Raw genomic sequence first — 16633 nt, 5'->3', positions numbered from 1 at the left:
AGCTTAGAAGGGTATGAACAGCCACTAGGCCCCTTTTGGGAAAAGAAGAGACAGAGTGGGCAGAGAAAGGAAAATTCCTTTTTCCTTTGGGCAACGCAAGGCCACCCAGGTCTCCTGCCTGTCAGGAGGGGAGGAGCAGCCAGCAGCCCCAGAGCCTGCAGAGTGGGCTCTGCCAGGATACTCCAAGCAGGCCTGGCTTCTGTCCCTGTATCCTGCCCTGCTGTCCTTGTGACCTAGGGATCCCAGCCTCAGCACTGGTGACATCTGAGGCCAGATAACCCTGCCATGGGGATTTCCCTAGCATTGGGGAAGGTTTAGCAACATCCCTGGCATCTGCCCACCAGATGCCAGCGGCACCCCTGAGTTGTGACAGCCCAGATGTCTTCAGACACTGCCACCTGTCCCCTGGGGGCAAGGTCACCCTCTCCCGCCAAGAAGCCCTGCTGTGGTCCAGTCCTCCTGGGAAGCTTGTTCCCACCCCAGACGTGGCAGTCCTTTCCTTTCTGGACTGTGGAGGGGCTGACTGGCCCAGCTGCTGGGTCCCCCGCCCCCAGGCCTCATGCCCTGCCTGCATCCTGGCCTGAACAAGCCTCTTCACTCCCTGCCCCCAGGCACTCCACTCAGATCCCAGGGTTCTGCCCCTTTTCCCTCACTGTTTCTTCTTTTGCTTTCTAGTTTCTACCCAAGCAGTTCCCAATGTGTGTTCCTGGGAACACTCTCCCTCAAGTTGTGCCACCAACAAGGGTTCACTGAGAACTAGACTCGGGAAACACTGCACTTTGAGCCCCAGCACGTGGAAGGCTGCAGCGAAATCCGTGTCTACCCGATTTGCTCTAGGCTGTTTTCCATTGCCCACAACCTCCAGGGCCTGGCATGATGCACAAGACCTTCAGGAAGTTATCGGAGGGAGAGTGAGGCAGAGGGGAGATAGGCCATGAGGCTGCAAACCCAGTAGCGAAGTCAAGTGTCTAGATCCCCAGGCTCCATGACCCATTTCTGGGTTGCCTCTTCCTCCTGTCCCTGAAATCACCCAGGACTCCCCGATGGACCATCAGCCTGAAAGCAGAACAGCTGACTCCAAAATGAGTCCAGGCTTGGAGGAAACAATATTGAGAAAAGCGGGGGCAAAGGCCAAGTCATGGGCAGTTGGGGTGGGGGCTGGGTTTTCACTCTGAAACCTGTGAGAGGAGATCCACACTCGCCCAGGGCACGCCCTCTTTACATCTCTTTCCCTCTCTGTTGTAAAAGCAGCAGCGGCCTGGGGGTACCAGCTCTAAATGCAGTGGGATTAACGAATACAGTGGAACAAATGCTGGTCACCAAGGGTGATGGGGTTGGCCACTTTAGACACCTTACCCGGTGGAGACCCTTTACCAGGCACTAAGCAGTGTCCCATGGGCACAGGCCCCCACACTCTGGCACTGCTGCAACAGCAGTCTAGGCATGTGGCGTGGGGGAGCCTGGCTGGGGTTTGAGCGGTTGTGCTCTTAGACACCCAGACCCCAGTGTGGCTTGGGCCTCACGTGAAGTCCCATTGGGAACTGTGTCACCTGTCCTACAAAGTCCACTTAGCAGAGCTAGGGAAAGAGAAAGCAGATGACATCGACTGCTGGTTCTTCTACACAGATAATGACATCGCCAGACTTGGCCAGGGTCCTGTGACAGAGAGGGCTGTGTTGTTGGGGATGACCCGTTAGCAGCATCCTCCTCTGAGAATGTCTCTGCCAGCCTGCCCTGGGGGCCTTGGGGCCTATTTTGGACATTTCTGCCAGATTTTGGAAGAGAAAGGAAAACAAGAGTTGGATGAGTTTTCTCTTTCTTTTCTTTTTTTTTTTTTTTTTTTTTTTTGAGATGGAGTCTCACTCTGTCACCCAGGCTGGAGTGCAGTGGTGTGATCTTGGCTTACTGCAACCTCCACCTCCTGGGTTCAAGTGATTCTCTCACGTCAGCCTCCTTAGTAGATGAGATTACAGGCGCATGCCACCACACTCAGCTAATGTTTGTCTTTTTAGTAGAGATGCGGTTCTGCCATGTTGGCCAAGCTGGTCTCGAACCTACCTGACCTCAAGTGATCTGCCCGCCTTGGCCTCCCAAAATACTGGGATTACAGGCATGAGCCACCGCGCCCAGCCTGGATGGTCTTTCAGTCTTAGCTTTGTTTTCGTCCTCTGAGACACTTTACAAGGTTATCTTTAAAGTTTCCCAATGGAATAATTCTCCATGGGTCTCTCACCTTTCCACCCATCTTACAGCTGAGATGCCATCTGCAGGCCTGTCTTCAAGATGTCTATGTAGGCACCAGCCTTGGAAAATAGAAATAATGTCTCTTCAAAGCAAAGAGCAGGTGTGCTTACTGCCTGACTCCGGAGCGGAGGGCCAGCATCCTCACAGTCCAGTCGAGAGGATTCAGTCTTCTGAAGCTCCTGATCCTCTGCTTCAGCCTGGTGTGCCCCTGAACGTCACCTGGCCCTCACTGCTCCACCCTGTGGGAACTGGGGTTCAGGGAACTGGTGCGAGAAAATGCTGGTGCTCTGGCTACTGCTGTTGCTGTGAGTGGCAGTCTTTTGTCTCTGAAAAAATAAGAAATTAAAAAATAAAGTTCCACATAGGAGAATGCACTCCCTGGTTGCTGACAGCAAGGATGCTGGGAAGCATTCACCTGTTTGGTTTCTGTCTTGTGTGTCTCCCCAGAAAGAGAAGAAGAGCGGGCTCCTGAAGCTTCTAGCTGGAGCATCCACCAAGAAGAAGTCACGCTCCCCGCCATCTGTGTCTCCAACCCATGACCCGCAGGTAGCCGTGGACGCCCTGCTCCAGGGCGCAGTGGGCCCCGAAGTGTCCTCACTGTCCAGCCATGGAAGGGCAGGATCCTGTCCCATAGAGAGCGAGATGCAGGGCGCCATGGGTATGGAGCCTCTGCACAGGAAGGCAGGCTCCTTGGATCTGAACTTCGCATCTCCTTCCCGGCAAGCACCTCTATCCATGGCTGCCATCCGCCCTGAGCCCAAGCCGTTGCCCAGAGAGAGGTAAGTGGAGGGTGGGCTTGCCTGGTCTGTGGCGTGCTGCGGTTTGGCCTCTGAGGTCTGGAGCCACCTTCGGGGAGCAGGGACAATGGGGCCTTGCTGGCATTAGGTTTACCAGACATCCCTCCACACCCAGATCCACATGGTCCTGAGCTTGGGTGGTGGGAGCCGTATGAAACGAGTCTGGGAGCTGGCGTGTTATTTCATGTTCTGCATTCACCTGGTTCCTGAGTTTGGGACTGCAAAGGAGCCTTCAGGAAATGCATTAAGGCTGAGTGGTTCTGACTGCAAATAGTGGGAGACTAGGCAATGAGTGGTCTGTGTCCCCTCAACCCTGAGGGACCCTGGAGCAGGTCCCGGGGCTGAGTCCCCTGTGGGCCTCTGTGTCCCGCTCAAGGAGCAGCTCTTCCCACGCGAGCCTCAGCCCACTCAGTATGTTAGAATTATGATGTTACTCAAGACAGCTTCAAGCCTTTATATCTTGAATATGATGGCTTCAAAGGTATATAGTTGGTCAGATTGAACCCTGTGAAACTGCCCATATTCATTCGCTTTGATGCTAACTAGCAACTTCACATAGTTCAGCCTAGGTTTGTTTACAGATCTGGAAACTGAGTCTGGTTGAAGCCACATGGCCCACAAAGGCTGTGGGCTGCGGGGCTGTGGGGCTGCAGGTGCTTGGGTTTCACCTGGGGCTAGAGGCGCACCTCACTTGGATCCCCCTTTATAAGTTATCCCTCCTAAAAGACTTCTCAGATAAAGGCTGAAGGTGTCCTGGAGAGATACGATAGCTGTCAGCTTAGGACGGCAGGAAGATACGATTCTTGCTGAGTGCCCACACATTGCAACATTGCTGAAATAATCAAACACAAACAACCTCCCAAGAAAACAGTCCTGGTGTTTCTGCCAGAAACTTTCCTCCCCTTAGCTATCTGGCTGCCTGCAACCCAGGAAGGCAGCCTCTGCCCTGAGCACCTGCTGCCCTCCCAGATACCATTCCCAGTGTCACATGGGGAATGAAATTGAGCCTATCTAGTTCAGCCTCACAAGTTCTTCTGTACAGTGTCTAGCTTCATAAGTTCTTCATCAAAGGCCAGATGGTAAATGCTGCAGATGCTGCAGGCCTACGGTGTCTGTGGTGACCACTCCCTCTGCCTTCAAGGTGGGAACGTGGCCATGCACTGTGTGTAGATGAATGGGCCAGTGTCCCAGTAAACCCCTATTTGTGGACACTGAAATTTAAATTTCATACAGTTTTCTTAGGTCATGAAATAGTCTTCTGATTTCTTTTTCAACTGTTTCAAAATGTAAACATTCATAGCTCTAAGACTACACAAATTAGCTGCAGCGCAGTTTGCCAGCCCTGACAGAGATGATACCTAGTGCCAAGCCTCTGGGGCTAGGCCTGGGGCTCCAGAATCGAAAAGGCGGACCGCAGGGCCCTCAGCTACTAACTTCTGATTACTAGTTGGAACGGAAGTCGCATGTACACCTGCTATTAGAATCACAAGAGCTGAGTGTTCGACACGGGGTGCAATTCAGAACACTCAGCAGTGGGCACGGATTCCGGCCACGCATGCCCAGGATAGCCAGGCCCTACCTGCAGTGTTTCCCTCAGCGCTGCATGTGTGTTGTCTCAGTGAACCCTCCCAAGAACCCAGTAAAATCAGTGTCTTTGTCTTACAGATAAGGAAACCCAGGTTTTGTAAAAAGGCTCGGTAACTGGCCCAAGATCACACAGCCAGTTAGTTGCCAAGCCAGAGATTCAGCTGAGGGCTTTCTGACCTCAGAGCCCGGGCCCTGAGCTACCTCTCTGCACAGCCAGCAGCACCCCCAATGCTGTGTACTCACAGGGCCTATCATCAGCTTGTGGACAGTGTGGGACACATCACAGCCCTGCCAGGGGTCAGCACCAGCATTGGGGTCCTGCAGATCTGTCAGCACTGCCATGCCAGTCCCAGCCCCTACAGCCACACCCACAGGGAGAAGCGCCTTCCCCTCCACAGGGCCCCAGGCCCTCGGAGAATTGGGTTCACACTGCACATTACACACGGTGTCAACACACACACACCCCACAAACACACACACCCCACATACATCATACACACACCACACATACATCATACACACACCACACAAACACACACACCCCACATACATCATATACACACCACACACACACCACACATACATCATACACACACACCCCACACACAAACACACACACCCCACATATATCATATACACACCACACATACATCATACAGACACATACCACACACACTGCAAACACAAATGCCACATACACCAAACACACGTACCCCACATACATCATGCAAACACATATCACACATGTGCAAACACACACTCCACATACACTATACAAACACACATACCCCACATATACCATATAAACACATACCCCACACACATCATTGCAAACCTACACCCTTCACACACCATACAAACACATATATACCGTACACACTGCAAACACACATCCCATACACACAGTACACACACAACACATACGCTGCAAGTACACACCCCACATACACCATACACACTGCAAACACTCACCCCACACACTGCAAACACACACACCACACACACTGCAAACACACATCATTCACACACACACACTGTACAAACATATCACACACCATACACCACACACCACACATACACCACATACATTGTGCAGACAGACTACACACCATACAAACATGTGCTGCACACACCACACCGTGTAAACACACATAACACACAGATATATACACTATACACAAATTGCACATCAAGAAAACACATCATACAAACACACAAGTACATTCAGATACACAAAACACACCCACCTTCTCTCCTTCTCTCCTCCTCCACTTCTTCCACCTCCCATCCCCTTCTAAGGAGTTTCCTCCACATCACAACCTCCCTCCATGGGACCAACACCTGCTGCCTGTGTTTTCTGAATGGAGCCTGACCCTTGTCTGGGGTCACAGAGTTGGTCTGCTGACTCGTGAGAATGACAGACTTTGGGATATTTCAAAGCTGTTCTTGTGTCTTCCCTAGGCTGCTTCCTCCCTAGACCCCTCAACATTATCTTCAAAGACATGACTTCTGTAAAAGGTCTTGAAAGACCGTGTTCTGTAAAATCATGGGCATCTCTGATGAATTAGAAAATTCAGAGACTCACTCCCGTTCTCTGAGTGTTCCATCTCATCAGGGGTTATTGTACCCAGAGACTCTTGGCACCCTCCTCGAACCAAGCGCTCTGTAGCATTCATTAAAGAGAAGCATTTCCAAAACATAGCCTGAAACCAAACTGCTCGTGAGGCCCAGAAATGCCCCCTCTCCTCGACATGGTAGCCACGGGCTGCCTGGTATCCTGGGGAGCCCTGGTGGTTCGGAGCTGAGGACATGACTGAGAAAATGCTGACTCCTCAGGCTGGAGCAGCTCCAGAGAGCACTTGGACTTGGGCCCTGCAGGCTTGTGAGAAAAAACTTACTTTCAAGCTTACTTTGGAGGAGGAGCAGCTGGACTGTGGCCTGTGCAGAGGTGAGAGTCCCTGTAATGGGGCCAGGACACCAGGCTGCCAAGCACTCCTGGAGGGCCTGAGGTGTGCAAGGCCCACCTATGATCATGACAGTGGGAATGCAGGCAGGAGGGCAGCATAGGCTGTCAGAGTCAAGGTTTCCACCCTGGACTGCCAAGGAGGAATAGGCAGTGTTGCTGCCTGCATTTCTTGAGTGTCTCCTATGCTGAGACACCTCCAGGTCTCAACCGTTTCTCTCTTGAGACTCTGGAAAGAGAGCGGGTGCTGCTCTCCTCTCCACTCTCAGAGTAAGGACATTCAGGTTGAAGGTGCTGCAGAGGGAGCTCATCCAGGAGAGAACTAGGGGCACGTACTGTGGGTAGCTTCCCAGGGCTGGGTCGGCTGGGCCTGCAGGCTCAGCAGCCCTGCCCCAGCAGGCGAGTCACTCAAGTAGACTTATGAGCCAAGCCCACAAGCCTGGGGTGTAAATCAGAGGGCTGTGCTCAGTTCCTTCCCAGGGAACCTCACCTTTAGGTGTCCAAGCATATTCTTGTTCTGTGGACCATGTGCAGAGGAAGCTGAATTTCCAGAAGTTGCTTGTGGAACTCATAATACAGGTGTGGTCATGGGAAATGCAGGCAGCACATGCACATGGCATCAGGTTAGAACCGTCTCATGCCCCGGTTCCCCAGCAGCTAACACCAACCCTGGGCTGTTCTGGTGCAGGGCCAGGAAGCTGAGCTCTGGGATCAGCCCCTCCTGCCCTCTGGACACCTGCCTGCTGGCTCTTCTGCACCTTGGCAGTGTCTTGAAGAGGCTTTGAGTAGACAGACATGCTGGCCACCTACCAATCTACCAGCCATTTCACCCCAAACGTCTTTCTTCATTTCTTTTTTTTGAGACAAAGTCTTACTCTGTTGCCCAGGCTGGAGTGTGCAGTGGTGCAATCTTGGCTCACTGCAACCTCCACCTCTCAGGTTCAAGCAAATCTCATGCTTCAGCTTCCCAAGTAGCTGAGATTATAGGTGTGCACCAACATGCCTGGCGGTTTTTGTATTTTTAGTAGAGACAGGGTTTTGCCATGTTAGCCAGGCTGGCCTCAAACTCATGGCCTCAAGTGATCCGCCCACCTTGGCCTCCCAGAGTGCTGGGATTACGGACGTGAGTCACTGTGCCCAGTCCTCTTTCTTCATTTTTATAGTCTCAGTTTCCACACACATAAAATGGGGATAATACCTTCCTGGGTATAATACTTGTAAATCACCTAGATTACCACCTGAGAAAGTACAAGTGCACACTTAACAACACAACAATAATGATATATGCTGTGACCTCTCTAATAGTAATGTATGCTGTGACATCTATGATAATAATAGATGATGATGGCGAGGGCACTGCAGCGCGGCCTGGCCACCCCCACCCCTTTGTCCTGCATGGGGCCTCTCCCCAGACGTTCACATTGATCAGCTCATCCTCAGCTCTTGATGGCCTGCGAGTTGTTTGGCTTTGTTAGGATTAAAATGTTTCTTGCTCTGATCCATTATGTGTGTGGTGGGCAGAATAATGGCCCCCAAAGATGTCTATGGCCTAAATCCTAAAAACCCATGACTGTGCTACTGTACATGGCAAGGAGGAAGTCAGGTTGCAGACGGAATTAAGGTTGCTAATCATCTGACTTTAAAGAGATGACCCAGATTATCCAGGTGGGCCCTGTGTAATCGCAAAGGATTCTTATGAGTAGAAGAGAGAGGCAGAGGAGGTCAGAGTGGTGTGATGTGAGCACTCTACTTTGAAGATGGAGGAAGAGAGAGGCCTCCAGAGAAGGGATGAAGGCAGCTTCTAGCAACTAGAAACAGTAAGGAAATGGCTTCTACCGTAGAGCCACCAGGAGGAACCAGCCCTGCAGACGTCTTGATTTTGGCTCAGTGAGACCGTGCTGGAGTTCTGAGGGACGGAACTGTAATAAATTTGTGTAGTGTGATGCCACTACATGTATAGTCATTTGTTACAGCCATGGACAACTAATACATGTGTTGATATTACAGTTTAGTGTCCAGGGTATAGAAGTATTCTTATCATCCCCAAGTTCCTAGCAGGGCATCACTCTGTTACCAGCACATTCCGTGCACTCAGGGGCTCATTCATCCTCCTGTGTTGATACGAGTGCTCTGAAAAGGTTACTGCATGGAGGGCCGCTTTGCAGTCCCCATTTTCAGGGAGGGAAACAGATGACCCCCAAGGAAAGCAGGATATCCAAACCTTGCACACACAGTTCATGGTAATAATAATAAGTGCAGGAACGAGAATTCATTCTGATTCTGCCCATTTGGATTCCCTGAGCCCCGTGTCTAAAAATTAGCTGTGGTTGCCATAACCTTAATTATACTCAGCAGGGCAGAGGGTCAGTTGCTCACTGATTTATGACGCACGATTGTGACCTGGGAGTAGCTGTCATCCTCAGCTGCTCACATGGACACAACAGCCCTCTGTGTCTATAATGGGGAGTATCAATTACTTTCCTGCAGCAGGAAGAACAGCTCAGAGTCTTGGAATGATCTGGACAGAAACGTTAAACACTTGTCTCGTATAAATTCAGCCCACATCCATCTGGGCTCATTAAATCATTGAATTGCTCAGAAGCACCAAATTACATCTTTCTAACAAATTATATTTTTAAAGCTGCTTGTTTGTTTCACATCTGGAAGTTGAGGCAAAAGCCAAAACTTGCAATCAGAGTCTGAGAAATCATCTCACCCTTTGCCTTCCTTTCTTTCCTTGGGGAAGAGAGAGGAAGAGCAGGTGTTTGGAGGAGGTGGGGGATGGCAGAAGGCCACAGGTAGGATGGCACTGGTCCTGTGGGCCCTCAGCCTCGATTTGTGTGCATGCTGTCTGATTTCACGACCACTGGCTGCATCCTGGCAGCCATCTGTCCTCCTTCAAGAAGGGCCAGCAGGAAGCCCTCATAGAGACACTGGGCTGGGAGGAAGGAGATACCTCCACCCGTCCTTCCTTCCCGCCTGCACGTCCCTGAGAGCAGCATCTGGTTGGCCTGCAGACAGCCCATGGGAACCAGTCCAACCCACCACACCTGCAGACACTCCAAGACACTTAGAGTTGACTGGTCCTCAGGGATAGGATCCAGTGCCTGGCCTTCTCTGCTCCCCTAGGAGTAAGAACGTTGCACCCCCAAGTCAGCCTCAGGAGCCCATCCTCCATGCCTCCTGCTCTTGCCGGTCTGACACAAGCTGGGCCTGTGCGTCCATGGGCTGTGCACTCCCCAGGGCTGGGTCTTGGTCTCCTGTCTGCAGATCCTTCCTGAGCCTGGCACCAAGTCAAATTGCCCCAAAGCCATGGCTTCTGCACCCCAGGCTCTATGAGCAGGTGGGATGGAGAAGGGTGAAGGCTTCCACCCTGAGCATGCACTCAGCGTCTTGATTCTCAGACATCAGCGTGCAAGCATTCCCTCCCAGAGTTGCTGAAAATCCACACTTCCTAGACCATTCCCTCTAAGTCCTCTCAAGTAGGTCTAGGATGGGTCCGGAGAACTCTGGGGGTCCTGAAGTGTATGTGAGCCACACTTGGAGCAGGTGTGCAGTAATCGCAGTGGCGCTGGGGCTTGCAGGCTGGTGCAGGAGACAGATGAGTCGGGTAAGCAGATGAATGACGCACAGTAGAAGGTGGTGAGAGCTGGGGAAGGGCAGGCCAGGTGTGGCCACACAGGGCAAGGCATACCGGGCAGAGGGAGCAGCACATGCAGGAGCTCTACGGTGGGCGCACCTGGGGCTGCCAGGGCTCGGAGGGGCAGGGCTGGAGGAGCAGGAGGGGCACAGCATGGAGGGCCTGGGAATGCTGGGGCATTTAGACTGTGGCCTCTTCTCTGAGAGGGATGGAGACTGCTGGAGCCCTCTAAGCCTCTGCTCAAAAGGAGCCTCAGCTGTGGGTCAACTGAGTCCAAGCAGGGTGAAAGCAGGAGGCCCAGAGCCACCAGCCCCCAGGGCCAGGGGCCACCCATGGGAGAGCGGCACAGAGGCCACTAGGGACGGCATCCAGAGCCATAAGGGCTGTGTCTCCCAGATAGCCTCAATGTCCATGAAGATGGATACCCGGGTGGTTCAGGGCTGGTTATTGAGTGCCTTCGCCCTGCTAGGCCCATCTTGGTGCTGCTCAGCAAAGTGAGTGTCTGAGGAACTGTAAGCCAGGGGTTTTCAGGTAGAGAGAACAGTTGCACCCTGCTACCACAAAACCCATCGCATGAGGGATCTGGGCTTTGGATGGGAGGCCCAACACCCTGATGTCCCAGGGGCGTGTCCTCTCACCCCTTACGGCACAGTCCTCACCCACACAAGGGCTGGGGGTAAAGGGGCCCAGCCAAGCATCGAGCAAGCATGCTCCTGCAGAGTTTCCCCAGGGCAGAGGGAGGCCTAGCTGGTGGGAGTTGGGTGGAGCCCTGTCCATCAGGCCGCAAGCAGTGAGGGCTGAGGGCACAAGGCCCAGCTGGTTGGCCCTTGGCAATGTTTTAGAGGAAGTCTCTCCTGGAGCCAGCACAACTGCTTTTCAGCCTTGTTCCTCCTCTGTGGCTTGCAGGATGGGTGTGGGATAGCAGAGCAGATGTGTGTGTGTGTGTGTGTGTGTGTGTGTGTGTGTGTGTGTGTGTTGTCAAACACAAGCATAGCCAGACATTAGTGAAAGTGGTCAGACAGGTTTTAATTGGCAACATAATGGACATTTGCAATGGGGAATAGGGTCCAGGGTGAGCTGAGCTCAAATTCAATTGGCACACAATTGACTGGGGGTTTCCAAGAGAGAATGAGGGAGCAGGGAGGCAGGAGAGTGAGGGAAGTGAAAAGTTACAGACGGCAGAAGCGGATGGTCTGCGTGAACACATCTGGACATGCTGACATGCTCACTGAAGTCAGGAGACAGTCCCTGTCCTCAGGTGTGGCTGGAACTCACAGCCCATTCTTTTGGCTGCTGTGAGGTTTCTGGGGCAGGCATTTTAAGGGGGTCTGGGGTCAGCCTAGGGATGCTACCTTGAACTGCTAGAAGCTATGTTAGTGGTGGTTCAAGTGGTTATAAGCAGAGGCCCAGCCAAGAAAGGTCTCAGAGGAGCCAGGCTAGAGTGTGGTCGAGGAGAGAACTCTTGGTAAGAGCCACAGCTAAGTGCTGTCAGGAGCACCTGCCACAGCCCAGAGAGGCCCTGGGGTGCACTCAGAGCTCCAGCACCTGACACACAGCACACTCCATCCCCCCAGGCCCCTGCAGGCAGAGGCCATGCAGGGAAGGCCCCAGGGAAGGCTCCTGTCTCTGCTTCCACACTAGGGCATATTGATCTGAAAACAGGGACTCCAAAGAGGCCTCAGAGGCCACAGGGGGCCCAAGTCTTGTGGAGATGAGATATGAGGAAAATTGGGCCTTATTGATGTTGATGATGTGGCCTCAGCCAGTTCCAATGCTAAGGCACTTGGAAAAAATCTTAAGATTTTTGGAGCACATTTAAAAATAAGGACAGGTTGGGCATGGTGGCTCGTGCTCGTAATCCCAGCACTTGAAGAGGCTGCAGCCAGCGGATCACTTGCACTCAGGAGTTCAAGACCAGCCTGGGCAACATAGCAAGACCCCATCTCTATTAAAAAAAAATTAAAAATTGGCTGGGCATAGTGGTGTGTGCGTTGGTCCCAGCTACTTGGGAGGCTGAGGTGGGAGGATCACTTGAACCTCAAGGGTGGTCAAGGGTGCAGTGAGCTAGGATCATACCATGGCACTCAAGCCGGGGTAGAAGAGCAAGACCCTATCTTGAAAAAATAAGGACCATTTACCAAAACAATATTCCAAATGCCCTTCACACATGACCTGGGGCCCCAACCTGAGAGGTAGTGGTGCAGATGAGGGGCTGCACTTTCCAGAGGAACCGACAGAGGGAAAGGTGAGGACACGAGCCCAGGGTCATGACATTGGGGTGGGGCAAATAGGGACACAGTTTGTCCTGACCATCCCCCACCCCTGCCCCTGGGAGGCCACAATCTGGGTGGGTGGGCTTCCATGTGAGATGGGGGATGCTTGGGTAGAGACTCTTCAAGGGGGTGAAACAGTCCAGCGTCTCCATAGATCAGCATCTAAAAGGACAGCACGGGGAAATGTCTTTTAAAGTTTTTTTAATAAAAATAATGAAAAATTTCAAAAGAGTTTTGAAAACAAACAAATTGTATAAAGTGGGAAAATAGCCACAAATGACAATAATGTACAATAATGACAATTTTTAAGGAAAAAAGAAAGCACGACCGGCAGATGGAGATGGAGACTGTGTGGGCAGGGCTCACCCACTGTGCTGTTCCCCCAGGTATCGCGTGGTGGTCTCCTACCCACCCCAGAGCGAGGCGGAGATCGAGCTGAAGGAAGGCGACATCGTCTTTGTGCACAAGAAGCGTGAGGACGGCTGGTACAAGGGGACCCTGCAGCGGAACGGCCGCACGGGCCTCTTCCCAGGCAGCTTTGTCGAGAGCTTCTGAGGACTGGTGCTCCCTGCACCTGGCTCAGAGGGGAAGGCCACTGGGGAAGCCCTATGGCACACAGAGAGGGAGCCATGGCACCCCCAGGGTTCCAGGTCGTCTCCAAAGCACCTGGTGGGGGCTGCCCTGGCCCAGGTGGGGGCCAGGGACTGTGGAGGTCGTGCCTTCTCCCAGAACCCCCAACGGAGAGCACACCTGGGATGTTCTTCAAGGAAATGCCCACCCCCTCTGTGTAAACTCCAAGGAAAGCACCTTGAGGAAGAGAGGCAGGTGCTGGTGCAGGCAGGCCTGTGGCATGGTTTGCAGCCGTGGCAGCATTCTCATTTACCACCTAAGCAGAGTCAGAGGCTGCAGGAAGTCTGTGGGCAAGGTGGGTGGCGTTGGGGCCAGGAGCGCTGGAGATCATCTTTCTGGGCTGCCCTGGGCTTCCCGAGGGGCTCAGGTTGCTCCGTCACCATTCTATATACCTCAGTCACCTGCCGCCCGGCCACTCAACAGGGGTGTTTGTCATCCTGGGGGCCTCCCGTGAGGTCCTGGGGGTCCCTCGCAAAGCCACCCCACCGCCCCTGTGGGAACCGGAGCAGAATCTGTGGGCTTTGTCTCCTGCCACTAGTATAAGCAACACTTTCTGTTCGCCACCGCTATCCCTTGCATTACTTCTTTCTTACAGCATATTTTTAATGTAAAGCTGTTAGACTTTATATATTTCTAATAAGTCAGACATTGCCTATTTTTCATACATCTGGTGCTGCCTTTTTGTAAAACTAGTAATGACTTGGTTGAGCTTGAAAGAAAAGATGTCTGAGGCGACATCAAAGGGGCAGAATTTTTATATTTCCCATATGGATTTGGGAGCGCGCTGAGAAGGCCCCTCCTGCACCTCAGTGCTGGCCAGTACTCTGGGGGCTGGGGGGTGGATCCGTTTAGGGGGTTGGAGGGAGCTTAGAAGCAGCCAGTTTCTTTAAACTCTTACCAGAACCCCGCGCTCTGTCTAGACAGTGATGATTATTATTCAAGACCTGGAAACATTTCGAGGAAGGGCCACTATAATTGTCCTTTTGTGTGGCGGTAGGAGGAGCACACAGGTCAATCCTAGCTGGGAAGGCAGAATCTTCCCGTTATTGCCTCAGAGAGAACTGCAATTAGCATTCTCAGAAGATGATTTCTTGGTATCAAAATGTGCAGTTTGTACAACAGTTCAGATCACCACCACCGTTCTTTTTTAAAAATAAATAACTGCTCCCATTTCAGGCAGTGCAAACCTTCACCTGCTGGAGACCGGAGGTCCAAGGAGATCAGGAGGTGGCGGCACTGCACAGGCTTGCAGGACTGGGGAGCTGGGTGGGCGAGACAAGAGGAGGTGCAGTGTTGATGCTGGGACCTCCCTGAGTGGGGTTGGCAAATGTATATTCATTAGCATCGTGGCTCACTTCCCAGGAAGACTGATGAGGAGCCCTGTCGGGAGACAATTTTGTTCTTGCGGTTCACACCTTAGGAACACATTTTTATCACCTGAAAATTTCAATCCATCACCCCTCTCTCCATCTATATTTTTACAAAAACCATTCAGACTTAAGCTGAATAAACTAGCTTTTGGTAACATAGGGTGTCACTGGTTTTCAGGGATATGACCAATTCCGGAAATACATTCTCTCGCCTGGCATGAAGCCTTTGAAACCCGGGCCGCTTATTTTCAGAGTTCCTGTTTTGGGATGTGACTCTGCAACTTGTTACTTTCAGGTGGCTACTGCACTGGGGGGAGGTCATGTCTTTCCATCCCTCCAGAAGATAATAGATTTAATAGACTTGAGAAATTTGTTGAGAATCAATGAAAAGGTCTGGCTTAAACACAGGGACTTGTGTGTGCCAGGTAATGACAACTAAAAGCTATCTGCTTACCATATTTGCCAAACTTAATCAGTTGCCCATCATGCACAAAAATCCCGTGCGTGTTTGAATTCACGTTGTCACCACAGAGGTGCACAGATCAACAACCTGAATGACATAGGTGTTCTCCAGGGAAACCAGACTAAGTAAGTCTCCAGATAATTTTTTTAAGTCTTTTTTATAAGGAGCACAGCTACCAAGCAACAGAATAGACTAACCCAGACTTTCTTCCTCTCCCAGGCATGGCCCACACGGTGCTCTTCACCCTTCTGATGGGGGGCGGGGCCACAGCCCACAGCACGCAGCATGATAGAGAACTGGGGCGAGTATGAGTATCTCCATGTCTTTGGAAGATGTCAGCTGGCCCCTTTCAGGGCAGAGTGAGGGGCGGGCGTTGGTGCCACCTTGGGAAGGAAAGCAATTCATGGGCCTGATAGAAATTCACAGCCCACGTGCACATCTGAGCATTTTAAACTCGTTCAGGCCCTGCAGCCTTCATGATGATGTAGCTCGCAGACAGGAGCAGGAGCAGAATTAGCCCTTTCTTCAGTCCATCTTGTCTCAAAGGGCACATGTTTTGGCGGCTAAGATGAAACCAGCCCTTACGTTGCATCTTGGCCCCGTGATATCCCCATCTTAGCCATGCAGTGGCCTTGGGTTGCCACAGAGATTTGTTTTGAGGAGCATGGTAGAGTCCACAGTCATGGCTGAAGTCAGTGGACACCAAGGGGACAGGACAGCAGGCCACCAGGGGCCTCTGCCCAGAGGGAGGCAGGGAGGGTGGCGGTCGAGGGTGCTCTCCTGACATCCTCATGGGGTGATGACAGGCTGGGCACCTCAAAACAAGCTCAGCCAACTGGGAGATCCTTTGTACTTTGCACAATTCACATACCCCCCCCCCAGTGTTTTTGTTAGACACAAATGTCAGCGTGTGGTTTTGGAAGATTTGTCAGTGATGACGAACCATGATGCCTGTGTTTCCGAGTCTTTAAATAAAAATGAACATGGAGAAGCCTTGTGTCTGCATGTTGGGAACAGCGGGGTCCAGCAAAGGCTGAGAGGGGCCCAGGTAGGAGCAGCATCCAAAGGCATGGCCCACCTGCCTGCTGACTCATGCACTTGCCCCTCGGTGCTCCCATGTGGGGGATGCCAAGTCTGTATCAGCGTAGTCAAGGAGATGGGAGAGTTGTGACATCAGATGTCTGTACCCAGCACATGCCAGAGACCCAGGAGCTGGGCAGTAACAGCCAAGCCACAGAGGCCAGCAGTAGGCTGGTGGGGGAGGGTCTCTAGTTCCCCTACCGGGGCTCGTGTGCCTGGAAGGGCAGGGTGGCTTGCTGTAGATGACTCGCCTTCTTTTCTTGTCATTCAAGTCCCTCTCAACCAGAAGTGCCTGCTATTGACCTCTGAGACAAGAACTCTCCTGGTCCTACCGTTGTCTCTCTGGCCCGTAGGGTGCCTGAGCCATGGCAGCCATTCTCCAGAGCACAGGATGGGGGTGCAGGGAATCCCACCAGCAGAAGGGCCCAGGAGGCCACTATCTCCAGAAAGATGCATCTGTCTCAAATCAGCCAAGCAGCCTGACACCTGGCAGAGGGCTGGCCCGCCAGCCTGAACCATGCCTGGAGCCGCGTATCTCTTGAAATAGGCTTTCAGTGTTCTCTTAGCTGATGCATGTATCTACATA

At 52.3% G+C, this 16633-nt stretch overlaps 1 protein-coding gene across 2 annotated transcripts in view; it reads left to right on the top strand.

Annotated features, from left to right (window-relative positions):
* The window catches only part of SH3RF3 (SH3 domain containing ring finger 3), a 365288-nt gene extending 349330 nt beyond the window's left edge, over positions 1–15958 (top strand). For both annotated transcript variants that reach the window (XM_054244686.2, XM_008980250.6), the window contains 2 exons: positions 2692–3023; positions 12891–15958. In XM_054244686.2, coding sequence (XP_054100661.1) covers positions 2692–3023; positions 12891–13059 — 501 coding nt within the window. In that variant the 3' untranslated portion in view covers positions 13060–15958. The remainder of the gene's footprint in view (positions 1–2691; positions 3024–12890) is intronic.
* The last annotated feature ends 675 nt before the right edge of the window (positions 15959–16633 follow it).

The sequence above is a fragment of the Callithrix jacchus genome, chromosome 14 (genome assembly GCF_049354715.1).
Source record: "Callithrix jacchus isolate 240 chromosome 14, calJac240_pri, whole genome shotgun sequence".
Lineage (NCBI taxonomy): Eukaryota > Metazoa > Chordata > Mammalia > Primates > Cebidae > Callithrix > Callithrix jacchus.
The sequence above is the reverse complement of the archived record's forward strand: the minus strand, read 5'-3'. Positions and strand labels throughout refer to the sequence as shown.